This window comes from Equus asinus, chromosome 28, assembly GCF_041296235.1.
Source record: "Equus asinus isolate D_3611 breed Donkey chromosome 28, EquAss-T2T_v2, whole genome shotgun sequence".
NCBI lineage: Eukaryota > Metazoa > Chordata > Mammalia > Perissodactyla > Equidae > Equus > Equus asinus.
Genome location: NC_091817.1, coordinates 33,283,126 through 33,296,722, shown reverse-complemented (window position 1 = coordinate 33,296,722; position 13,597 = coordinate 33,283,126). Strand labels below are relative to the sequence as shown.

The following is a 13,597-nucleotide window of genomic DNA, read 5'->3' as shown; positions in this document are numbered from 1 at the left end:
ATAGTTGTATATTTTAGTTGTGGGTCCTTCTAGTTGTAGCATGTGGGATGCTGCCTCAGCATGGCCTAATGATTGTGCCATGTCCGCACCTAGGATCTGAACTAGGGTCAGAACTGGGCCACCCAAGTGGAGCATGGGAACTTAGCCACTCGGCCCCAATAAGTGCTGTTTGAATGAACAAATAAGTACAGATAAATTCAAAACAAGGGCAAACAATATAGAAACTAATGCAATCAATCAATTTATAAACTTTATATTTGCAATGATTCATAGTATATAAAATAAATCAATATTACACTGTAAAAAGCAGTAATAACATTATAAATCAGCAGCCAACAAGATTACGTGTTGTGTCACTCATACTACTGGATTTCTGATGCAAGGGAAAAGAGTTAAAATTAAAATTTCTTATTGTGAGAAGGTCCAGAGATAGATCCAAATATACAGGGAAGTTAAGTATAAGATAAAGGTGGCATTTTAAATCAAATAGAAAAAATATGGATTATTTAATAAACAATACTTGGACTACTGGGTAGCTATCTGAAAAAATTATAATTGGATCCATTCCTCATACATTCCCCAAAATAAATTCCTGGTGGATCAAAGATTTACAAAATCATAAAAGTAATAGAAGCTATGGGAGACAAAATAAAATATTCATAAGTTACATAAATGTAAAAAAAAATTCTTCATGACAAAAAACATGAAACACTCAGGGAAAAAACTTGTAAGTCATAGCTGAATGAGCTAATGAACACCACATATAAAGGGCTTCTTCTATATTCTATAAATCAATAAGAAAAGGATGAACAATCTAATAAAAAAGTGAGCAAATATCAACAGAGATCATATATGTTTATGATAAAGATTTTCTCTTAGCATATGAGAAGGTACACAACCTTACTTCTAAGTGAAACGCAAATTAAAATTATACTGAGAAGCTATTTTCCCCCTATCCCACTGGCGAATAAGACATTTGATAACAGAATGTGTTGGTAAAGATATGAGAGGAATAGGCACTCTCTTACAATGCCAGTGGCAATGTAAATTGGTACAACCTTTATGGAGGACTATTTGGCAATCTTTCTCAAAATACTGGTCTAGCAATCTGACTTCTAGGAATTTATCATATATACACACGTACACAGATGTCTACAAAAATGTGGGAAGTGACATTTGTAAAAAGTTATTCACTATACTTGTTACACAGATAATGACGCAGCTATAGAATGGAATATTTGATAGAATATTTTATGGAATATTCTATTATAAGAAGATCTTCCAAGGAAGTTCTTTTATGTTACAGTGTAGAAAAATTTCCAAGATTCCATACATGGAAAAAGCAAAATGCATAAGAGTATACATACTATGCCAGTAAAAATAAGGGAAAAAATATACACAATTGCTTATAAATGCATAGAACAGCTCTGGAGTAACCATCAAGAAACTGTAACTCCATATGCCTATTCAGAAGACAACTGGGTACCCAGTAGAGACTTTTCACTACGTACTTTGTTGTACCTTTAGTATTTTTAACATATGAGTGTATGACTTTTTCAAAAACTAATGATTATCTTAAGAAATCCAAGTAAAATTAAATTTAAAAACTCCCATCCTAAATAAAATCATCTATAGATGCTTTTAAATGCACAATAAAGGACTTGATTTGTTCCACATTCTTGTGGATGTAAAGTTAGAATGCCTGCAACCATCACTCTCAACTCTAGCCTATCTTCCACCAGAACTTAAGAGTTTCATACTTTTCCTCCTGCCCAGATAGACGGGCTAAATGGTATGTTTCAAAAATGTCTCCCTCCCTGCTCCCAAAAATGTCAGATATATTCAAACAGAGAAGAGCTGTCTCAGTACATTTATGTAAGTTCTATCAAAAGCTAAATTCCCTGGCAAGAGGTAACCTTGTAATGCAAAGCCAGAGAACTGTCACCAAACCACAAAAGCCGAACTGGTGAACCTAAAATTATTTCTGTCTCATTTAAAATATATATTTTTTTTTGGTGAGGAAGATCGGCGCTGAGTTAACATCTGTTGCCAATCTTCCTCTTTATGCTTGAGGAAGACTGTCACTAAGCTAGTTTCTGTAACATTTAAAATATTTTTGTCCCTGTGAATTATCCATTTCCAAAGGAAATCAGAAACAGGATACGACTTTTAAAATAGAATACATCTTGAGACACTGGCTTTGTATATTACATACGGTAGACATCAGAAAGTTACTATGTTGTTGTGTTTATAGAGGTGAGATAATATAAAGTAACCAATTACAGCTATTTCAAAAACCACTAAACACACGTGAGACAATCTAAATTTCAGACAGGCCTGGATTCAAATGCCAGTCCCAGTGTTTTTGGCTACATAACACCAGGAAAGTGCTTAAGCTCTCTGAGCCACATCTCTAAAAATAAGGTTAATAATTCACTTTTCAAAGACTGTAGGGAAAAACTAATGAGCTACTAGCAAAGTGCCTAGCACAGAGCCCCAAAACTGCAAGCTTTATTAAGAAACATTAACCACAATTTATTATTTTTAAATATACTTTTTGAAGTGAACTTATTTTGAAGATTTTTGATATGCTGTGATATTCTGGTTATTTAGTGGTAGCTTCTCTCAGAGTTTTCATAGTTTATGTACAAATTTTAGTGTCAAGTTGATTCAAAGAAAAATTTTTGTTCAAATGGGGTATAATTAACTTGTATCCATGGAGATATATAGACGCACTTGATGTAAGAAATAAAAGATCTCTTCAAATGTTTGTCCTTGCTTCATTGGGTCTGAAAATTAGATTTTCTTATTATATGTCCAAGAGTAGCTGTGTCTAGGTCCTGAATCCCCATCATGGTCCATTCTGCATGAGCCATGATCCAAAACCTAAATGGGCATTATTTATGGGACCTTTCTGCCTCTGGAATTATTCATCATAAACAAGTTAGAGGCTGGATGGTACATGTATGCTTCCCAGAAGAGGATGCATGAGTTACCCAGAGTCCCAGTTAAAGGAGAAGGTTCCATATTATCTACCTTACTCCACCCAGTGCCCCTGAGTGGTTAAATACCTCATTTGTGACCCACTCTCACTCTTGACTACACACAGCTTTCTTTTGTTTTATTTATTTAACTACAATAAACACCAGTGAAACGAGTATTCAACAGGTGGGACAGAACACGGAATAATATTTACCCTCTCTGATTCTCCACAGTAATATTTACCCTCTCTGCTCTTCCATACCAGCCTCCTGCTTCCCCCATCCAAAATAACCACCTGAATCTTGTATTTATCATTCCCTTGCTACTTGAAAGCAGGCTCTTCTGCTTGTCACCTATATACAGAACTGCAGGAGCTGAGGTCACGTCTAGAGTCCCTGTTTACAGTCGAATTAGCAATTGCCCTACATTCAGGATCAGCATGTTACTGCACAGAGCCTGCAAGTGGCAGTGTCAGTTTTCACCACAGCAGCAGGTCAGGCTATATTTAACATGTACCCTCTTCTCTGCTGAAGAGCTGCAGCTGCGGCTCTGCTAGTTTGTGAACAAAGGAGGACAAGTGGGAACTGAGGTACTCTAATGGAAAGTTGTAACTGGATTCAGCTTAATCACACATTAAATGGGCCTGTATTTTCAGGTCTAAGACAGTCTAATTTAACAATTAATTTTAATGAAAATGCTTAACATAGCTGTGACAATTTCTATATTTCTGTACTATTTTAATGTGTATCATTTGGTCCAAAAACTGGGACGTAGACACTATAATGCATAGAAATGTCTAGGAAAAATTACAGCTCCAGGTATACAAATTGACATATGAGTAAAAACTCATTGATAATTTTTTAGATGCAGAACACACTTTTTAAGCAGGGGCAATGGTACATGTAGGTAGCAAAGAAAAAAGAAAGTAGCAAGAGTTTTGAACAGTGCCCTAACTGGTTGAATAAGTATATATCACAGCCTTCCAAGGGCACTGCTTGAAAGAGAACATCACTTGGGTATTCTGTTGTTGTTATTACCCCAAGGAATATCCCCTGAGGAGGGAGCCACACTACTCTGAAGCAGAGAAACGCTTGTGGAACACTTCTGAGCTTGGAAGGTTGATATGAGGGATAAAAATCACCTCAATGAAACTGAACAAGGATAATGGTAAGTTTAGTCTTGGGTTCCAAAAGCAACTTATCCAAAAATCTATAGTAGGTGGCGGGAGAGAAAGGATGTAATTTAGCAGCACTTATGACTCACTAAATTAACAGCAAGATGGAGTTAAGAAAATCCCCTGACCTCAGGCCATACTGATAAAATAAAGTCTTCTGAACACGGAAGATGACAATCCCAATCCACCCTGAGCTGGCCTGAGTGTGTTCCCTTCTGGATATTGCACTATGAAAAGGAATTAAAACACCAGGGTTCAAGCAGAGGGGAACAAAAGGGTGGGGGAAAGGTGACATTGCTGGAGTGTTTTTAAGACTAAGAAAGAGGGGCTGGCCTGGTGGCATAATGGTTAAGTTTGCATGCTCCGCTTTGGTGGCCTGGGGTTCGCCAGTTTGGATCCCAGGCACAGACCTAAACACTGCTCATCAAGCCATGCTGTGGCAGGTGTCCCACATATAAAGTAGAGGAAAATGGGCCTGGATGTTAGCTCAGGGCCAATCTTCCCTAGCAAAAAGAGGAGGACTGGAGGCAAATGTTAGCTCAAGGCCAATCTTCCTCAAAAAAAACGACTAGGAAAGAGATCAAGATTTCATACATGTGAAGCACTATTACAGAAGGTGGATCAGATTTCTTCTGTGTGACTCCCGAGGCATCAGACCCCACATAAAACAAGGGCAGCTGGAACTCAAAAGGTCTTAAGATGTTCCAAAGAAGCTGGAGAGGAAGAGACACACGGGAATACAATATCACTAGGGATACCAAAGTATGAAGTCCAGTGTGAAAAAGGAAGATGGAGTAGAGAGCCTTTAAAACTTCACCTGTACTCAGAATCTATAATCTTAAGGTTGCCCTGACCCCTCTCACAGACCAAGGCTCTATGGAGAAAACAGCATTTTCTTTCATCTATTCTGCTTGCTCTACATTTGCAGTCTCAACCCACAGACTGATGAGAAACATGATTGCAGATACTGGAAAAACTCCTAAAGTACTGAATTAGAAGTCAGGAGACTTGGGTTTTAGTCTTTACTCTGCTATTAACTGAGGGTGTTACTCTGGATGAATACCTTAGGCTCTGCAAAACTCATATTCTTTATCTGTAAAATGAAGAAGCTGTATTAGAGTAGTTCCAGTTCTGTAAGTCTTGAGTTTCTGAGACGAGGTACACTAATATCTTTTCTATGAAACATCACTGAATTTATAATAAAAAATTAAGGTGTTAATGTCCACGTTCCTAAAAGTAACAGTCAAGTAATACCTGAATGATTCCTGACAGATTCCATCTTACTTAAAAACTTCAAACATAAAAAGGAGGTGTAAATAAATATAAAACAGGAATAGGATTAACGAAAGTTACTAGGATTAGATGTTAAGGATATTTAACTAGTATAGCAAAAATTTTCTAAAAACTACTTGTGTCCTCTGGTTGTAGAGTAAGATTCACTTTGTACTTAACACAATAGAGAAAAGTTAAAATAAAACTTGAGCTTGGGCTAACTGCAAACTTTACATTAAGTGCTTCGAATCCTTTTTGGCATGTTTTATGGGTTACTTTAAAAGCTAACCAGAAAGGGGACATTCAAGTGCTACAGAGTTCAAGGCCTATGAAGTATGTTGTTATTGTTTTTTAATGAGTGTATATTAAAACTTTGCAGAACTGTAGGATTTTCTAAACATCTAGAATTTTACCTTCAGAGGCAAATTCAAATAACATAATCAATGAACTAGTTGGCAAATATAAAAAATTCATTTTAGAGTTCAAATTAAACATCAAAAATGAAATTTCCAAAAATTATGCATCCAATAAGCCCAAGTGCTCAGGAGTGTATTTTAATTTTCCCCCCTTTCTAATTACTGCTAGCACCACTGAGCTACTATCAAGCCTCCTGATAGGTGGCAATGAGGGAATTCAACAGCCAGTCCTTGTCCTCTGCGGGGCTACAATCGGGAATTTTCTTGATCATGTGCCCTCTACAATGAATAGAGCAAAAATGAAACCGCTTTTACACTTGCCCTCATAGACCTCATCTTTCCAGAGTCTCTGTTTTTGCAACACATCTTCACATATTCAAAAGGTGAAATAAATAAAATTCTCACAAAACCTTTCTGGAAGTTCTAATTTATTGCCCCCCAAAATCACTCAATCTGTGGTAAATTAGAAAGAGCAGGTTCCAGCTTTGGTCTCTTTTTAGAAGAAAAAACATCTTCATTGTGAAAAAATGAGCAAGAAGACCCGTAGAGACCTGCTCAATAAATCTCGTGTCTTCATTCCATCATATACGGGTGGTAGGTTATGACTCAAGGTCTCCCTTTGTTTCAGGGATTAAAAAAAATTATAAATATAAACCTTAAAAGCACTATGAATAATTAGTCTAAAACTGCCAGAAGAATGAATAGATAACATTTTAAAAGCCTACGTATATTTGGAAAAGCCTTTATTTCAAATCTGTTTTGCATCAAAGCAGTAGCCTCCTCTCTACCTTGTGTTCATCATTAAGCACGCAGTGACACTTACACCAGCTGTGCAAGACAGAGTATCAGAGCCCTCAAGTACTCCCAACACAAGTGTGACAGATCACATGCAGTTGTGAACATGTTCATGCAGTGAAATTCTGCATACGCATTCCGGGAGAATGTTCCATTACTCTCTAGGAATTAAGAAAAGCTTGAGGGATCCCCTTTAGCACAGAGTTCTACCCATCACGGACTGCTGTTGTTGGGAGGCAGCCACAGTGCTGCATGAAAAAGACTAGACAGAAAAGATCTGATTCTGGTCTCAGCTCTGCTACTTACCAATTATATGACCTTCAGAAAGTCCAATTCCCTAAATATCACTATCTACCTCAGAGATAAAGGATTAGTAAGGATTAAATTAGATAAATAGGAAAATGTTATGAAAATTGTAGGTGTTGCTTTGGTTTACATATATACTTTCTGTTTATACACAAATGACCTGGCACATCCCCTTGTGGCTTTGAAAGCCATCCTCTACTATGCCATTTGCCCTCCAGCCACAGATAATCATGCTTTCCCAGACACAGCCCCAGGCTTCTGCTTATGCTGACTGATCTGCCCTCTGATCCTCAATTACTGAAAATATATACTCATCCTCCAAGACTCGACTCAAATGTCATCTCCTCAAGGAAGCTTGCTAAATTCTTCTTATGGAATCTGTCACATTCTCCATTGATCTCCTGATGTGCTTCTTTTATATCTTGGTTATAGTCAGTCATGCACTGATCTAATGGTAAAGCTCTGGGAGAGTGGGTGTCACATTTTATTTCCCTTCCCTTCCCCTTAGGTTTGGAATTTGGAATTTAATACCAGCTTTGTTTTTTTTTTGAGGAAGATTAGCCCTGAGCTAACATCTGCCACCAATCCGCCTCTTCTGTGTTGAGGAAGATTTGCCCTGAGCTAACATCCATGCCCATCTTCCTCTACTTTATATGTGGAATGCCTGCCACAGCATGGCTTCACAAGCAGTGCATAGGTTCACACCTGGGATCCAAATTGCCGAACCCTGGGCCTCCGAAGAGGAACGTGCGAACTTAACCCCTGTGCCACCAGGCCGGGCCCCTAATACCAGCTTTACAACTAAGTAGTAAACTCACCTTCTCCAGATATGTAAAGGAAATGGGTGACATAGAATTACTTTTCTACAGATTAATATAGAAGCAGAGAGAGAACTAAAATTTTATATCTTTGTTTCAGAATCTTTAGAATTTTCATACTGGATAATAGTCATAGGTAGCTTTCACTTAATTCCTATTTAGATAAAATTTCACTACCATATAAATGATAAAGCCAAGAATAAAGTCAAATTATTACCTGAAAATCCTATCTTGGGGAATTTTTGATTATTGAAATAACTAATATTCTAGAGTTTGTTCTCCAATTTATTGATTTCATATATACAGAGGTCTACATACCAACCTGCTACATTTATATAAATAGCTTCTTTTTATCTTGGTGCCCATAGCTGTTCCATCACCATTATCTGACTCGGCAAGCCAGCAGGGCCACAGAGAAGCAGGTTCTTTACTTGTGTGAGTCTCCTGAAGGACAGGAACTCTAACTTAATACATTCCTAGTATTCCCAGAATCTAACTTTGCACCTTGCAAATAAATAGCACTCAGCAATGTTTACTGAATTAACACCCCTGAATTCCATTCTCTAGATAATGTGACCTCATTATATGTTCTGGGAGAAAGATGCCCAATAAATCTCATGTCTTCACTTTCATCACAAGTGGGTGGTAGGTTATCATTCAAGGTCTCAACCTTGCAATAGACATTAGTGATAAAAATAGGCTTTAAAGCATAGATTTTCATGTCTATTCTCAAAATCATATATTAACAAATTTCTAGTAACAACAACTTATTTAAAAAAGCCCAAGCATATGTGAATAAGCAATCTATGGTAACTTTTTCATGACTCTTAGAGAAGGAAGTTCCTGGATCTTCACTGCTTCAAGAACACAAAGACAAACTTACCATCATCTAAAGTGATGTCCTGTAGACCAATTGTTGAAAAGTTAGGTTCCTGCTCTTCAGGTTCAGGTTTAATGTTCACAGTTGCCTCATCAGGTGGAAATGATGCTGGATCACACAAACTGTGACATATTAAGGATGAAGGTGCAGAAAGACCTCCTTGGCCTGTACTTTGTGCTTGAGTTGAGTGCTGTCCAGATTGCATTCTGGTGGCTAGAGACGGTGATGAGGCAGTTCCTGAGCTAGGAGATTGGTAAGGCATAGGCTGTAGCTGAGGAGATGGTGGCCCAGACAGTGGTGAACTGGCCAGGGGATGAGAGGCTGCAGGGGAAGCTGTTGTGGCAGACCCTGAATGTGAAGGACCATACATAATGGGTTGTAACTGAGGGGAAGGCTGACCTGTGACCTGGTCAGTCACTGGAGAAGAATGAGATCCTCGTACTGTGTTTGAACAATGGTATTCCATTGATGGCAGATGAGGCAGAGTCTGCACAGAATGAGGTGTGTGAGCTAAGAGATGTCCTGCTGAGCCTGAATTTGAAGAATGAAAAGGTAAGGACGATGGTGGTTGACAGCCAAGATGTATTAAACTAGGAAGAGCTGCGTCCTGCTGAAACAAAACTGGATCAAATTCTTGACTAGAGGCAGCATTAATAGGAAGACAAGTTGGTCCATTGTACATAACATTAGTTTGCATAGGCTGATAGGAAGACCCCAAAGGAGGTGTTGGTGTGACTTGAAAAGGCTGGTGCATAACTGAAGAAGGTATCATATGCTGTTCTTTACCAGCACTCTCATCTCTACACTGTAACTGTGGCAGATGGGATGAAGTTACCATGGGTGCGTATGTTTGCTGGATGGGACAAACCAAGCTTCTCTGTGCTGACAGTTCACTCTCATGTGGGTGTCCTATAGCTGAGGAAGGCCTCTGGGTCTGGGCAGGATGAGGCATAGGCAATGATGAAACTGAAGACAAGTCAATCTCTTCTCTGTGTTCTTGCTTCATCAAAACTGAAAAGAAAATGATTAAAGCAAATGTTATTACATAATACATAAAATAATCATGAAAGGGCTTCATTCTAGGCTACACAACTGTAGCACGCATCCAAACTAGGGGCTGAAAGCTCAAACACCTTCAGAGAAGGCAGAAAAAATAAAATTGTGAAGTCAGCAAGCATAAGACAACACGGAGTGGTTCTTGCTCTAAAAGTAATCAAGTTAAAAAAAAAATACTGCATAGAACTCTATGAAGTAATATGGAAAGACCTCTAAAATGTGCTAAGCGACAAAAAAAAGTGAGTTGCAGAATAATGTGAATATGTCACAATTCATATAAAATAAAATATTGTGTGTGTGCGTATATACATATGCATGCACACATGTACACACATTTTTGCTTATATATGTATGGATATCTCTAGAAAGATGGACATGAAACTGATAACTGCTGGGAAGGGAAACTAGGTGACTAGGGAACAGAAGCAGGAGGAAGATTTACTTTTCACTGTGTAAGTTTTTGTGCCTTTCGAATATTTTTCATCATATATATACAGTACCTATTTAAAAATAAATAATCTTTTAAAACCCCCAAAACCCTATGACCTAATAAAAGCCTTCAATTTGGGATCTCTGATCTGAAACCTACCAGTTACCTGGTTTTGCATGTTATATCTGTGAAATAATAAAAAATATATATTGGTCTCTGTTCCTGGTTTCTGGCACACAATTCCTAAAACTCTTGTGATTACCTAAGTGATAAGAATGCTAGGAGCACCTCTTGTTCTAATATTGGTCTTTGACCTCAGTTCCTGAGACAGAGCTCCTGAAATCCTCGTAATTTCCTGGGTGATAGGAGGGTCTTTTGTTCTAATGAGGTGACTCTGGGTGGGCTCCTGGATGAGGGCTAGTCACTGGAAAAACCAAGCCATGATTAGAAGCTTGGAATTTTCACTCCATTCTCTTGAGAAGGGAGAAGGGCTGAAAACAAGAGTTAATGATCAATCATGGCTATGTGTTGAAGCCTCCATAAGAATCCCAAAAGTATGGGGTTCAGAGAGCTTCCAGGTTGGTGAAAACGTGGAGGTGATGGGAGAGTGGGACACCTGGACAGGGCATGGAAGCTCCCTGTCCCTTCCCACATACCTTGCCCTACACATCTCTTCGATCTGGATGTTCATCTGTATCCTTTATCATATCCTTCAACAAACTGGTAAACGTAAGTAAGTGTTTCTCTCAGTTCTGTGAGCCACTCTAGCAAATTAATCAAACCCAAGGCTTGGGTTGTTGGAAGCTCCAATCTACAGCCAGCTGGTCAGAAGCACAGGTGGTAACCTGAGCTTGTAACTGACATCTGAAGTGGGGTGGGGGGGGGGGGGGGTGCCAGTCTTGTGGGACTGAGCCCTTAACCTGTGAGATATGACATTATCTCTATGTATATAGTATTAGAATTGAGTTAAATTGTAGGACACCCAGTTGGTACCACAGAGAATTGCTTGTTATGGGGAAAAACCTCCACACATTTGTTGGCTAGAAGTATCAGAAGTAAAGTGTTCTGTGTGAGTAGTAAAGGAGACTCACAGGAGAGAAACACGGTAGGGAAGAACCGGAGTTCTTCCTTATATAAGAGGGGGGAAAAAACTGAGTTTTTTTCCTTTGCAGCATCATATACCAGAAATCATGAATCTGACATTCATAGAGCTTTTAGTTTACAATGATTTTCACATGTATCTCATTTGATCCTCAATCATCATCAGATCCATATTACAACAGAAATAATAATAGGGAATCAAAAGAAGTACTGGAGGGGCTGGCCTGGTGGCACAGGGGTTAAGTTTGCACGTTCCGCTTCGGCAGATCAGGTTCACTGGTTCAGATCCCAGATGTGGACATGGCACCACTTGGCAAGCCATGCTGTGGCAGGCATCCCACATATAAAGTAGAGGAAGATGGGCACAGACATTAACTCAAGGCCAGTCTTCCTCAGCAAAAAGAGGAGGATCGGCAGCAGATGTTAGTTCAGGGCTAATCTTCCTCAAAAAAAAAAAAGTACTGGAATCCACAAAAACCCTGTTGGAGCTAATAAACAAATTCAACAAAGTCGCAGGACACAAAATCAACATGCAAAAGTCAGTTGTATTTCTATAAAGTAGCAATAAATAATCTGAAAAGGAAATTAAGCAATTTCATTTATAACAGCATCAAAAAAATAAAATAATTAGGAATAAATTTAACCAAGGGAAGCAAGACTTATACACTGAAAACTACAAAACACTGTTAAAAAAAATTAAAGAAGACCTAAATGCATGGAAAGACATTCTGGGTTCATGGATTAGAAAACTTAAATTAATTGCTAAGAACACAACACTCACCAAAGCCATTTTCAGATTCAATGAAATCTCTATCAAAATCCCAACAGCTGTTTTTATAGAAATGGAAAAACCCATCCTAAAATTCATATGGAATCTCAAGGGATCCCAAATACAAAAAATAATCTTGAAAATGAAGAACAAAGATGAAGGATTCATACTTCCTAATTTCAAAACTTACTACAAAGCTATAGTAATGAAAACAGTGTGGTACTGGCATAAGGAAAGACATATGGACCAATGAAATAGAATAGAGATCCCAGAAACAAACTGGCACGTATATAATCAATTTCTCTTCAAAAAACAGTGCCAAGACCATTCAATAGGGAAAGAATAGTTTCTTTAACAAATGGTGCTGGGACAATTGGATATCACATTCAAAATAATGAAGATGGAACTTCATCTAACATCATATACAAAAATTAAGTAACTCAAGTGGATCAAAGACCTAAACAAAAGAACTAAAACTACAAAACTCGCAGAAGAAAACAAAGGGCAAAGCTTCACGACATTGGATTTGGCAATGGTGTAAGTATGATACCAAAAGCACAGGTAACAAAAGAAAAAGTAAGTAAATTAGACTTCATCATAATTAAAACTTTTGAGCATCAAAGGACACTATTAAGAGAGTGAAAATAAAACCAAGATAATATTGGAAAAATATTTGCAAATAATATTTCTGAAAAGGGTTTAATATCCAGAATACATAAAAAACTCCTACAGCTCAACAAGACTGAACCAGAGATTTGAAGGTGACCCTAGGACTGATCTAGATGGAGGTGTGACGGGGAGGGGGGTTTACCAGCTCTTCTCTAGGATTGCTAATTACGAAGATCCATCAAACCTAGAGATGTCAAGTGTTGAAAGTCCCCCTGAGAGTAAAGCCAACAAAAAGGGAAGCAGTGTTAAAATGAAGAGAAAACCTAAGCCCTGAGACAACACTGCTTAAGCTGAAGCATGTCTGAAGCCAGCATTCCAGTTAATCTTCCAGCTACACAAACCAATAAATTCCCTTTTTTGTGAAGCTAGTTTGAACTGAGTTTCTGTCATTTGCAAGTGAAAGTCCTAATTTACTTCAAAACAATCTTTATAAGGTAGGGATTATTATTTTTCCCTGCCTTATAGATAAGTATACTGAACAGGAGATTAAAGACACTAAGATCTCACAGCAACTAAGTGGCATCACAATACTTGAACCCAGGTTTTTCTGCCTTCAAAGTCCATGCTTTTAATCACCGCAATTTACTGTATGACCAAGGAGGATTCCACTTCACCATGCCATCAAGCAAGCAGAGGCCATGAATACCAACAGTATCCTTCATCACATCAAAAAAGGGAAAAGATCCGTGATTTAGCATGAGTCTGTCTGATGAAAGGACTGCTCAAAGTAGAAATAAATGCATTTTGTTTATTTTATTTAATATGCATATCAAAAGAGAAAAGAAGCATCAGTTAATTTACTATGTGTCAAAACAGTTGATTTCATTGTTTCTCTTGGCAAGCACTTCAGTCCATTTAAAAATTATATACCTTAGCCTCCTATTGGAGTACTATAAATCATTTCAAAATAATTTTCCTGAATTCACATC

The 13,597-nt window shown here is 37.9% G+C and overlaps 1 protein-coding gene across 2 annotated transcripts in view; it reads right to left on the bottom strand.

Moving 5' to 3' along the window:
• NFATC3 (nuclear factor of activated T cells 3) overlaps window positions 1-13,597 on the bottom strand; it is a 127,682-nt gene that overhangs the window by 18,277 nt on the left and 95,808 nt on the right. For both annotated transcript variants that reach the window (XM_070500773.1, XM_014827665.3), the window contains exon 9: window positions 8,647-9,654. In XM_070500773.1, the coding sequence (XP_070356874.1) occupies window positions 8,647-9,654 (1,008 nt within the window). The remainder of the gene's footprint in view (window positions 1-8,646; window positions 9,655-13,597) is intronic.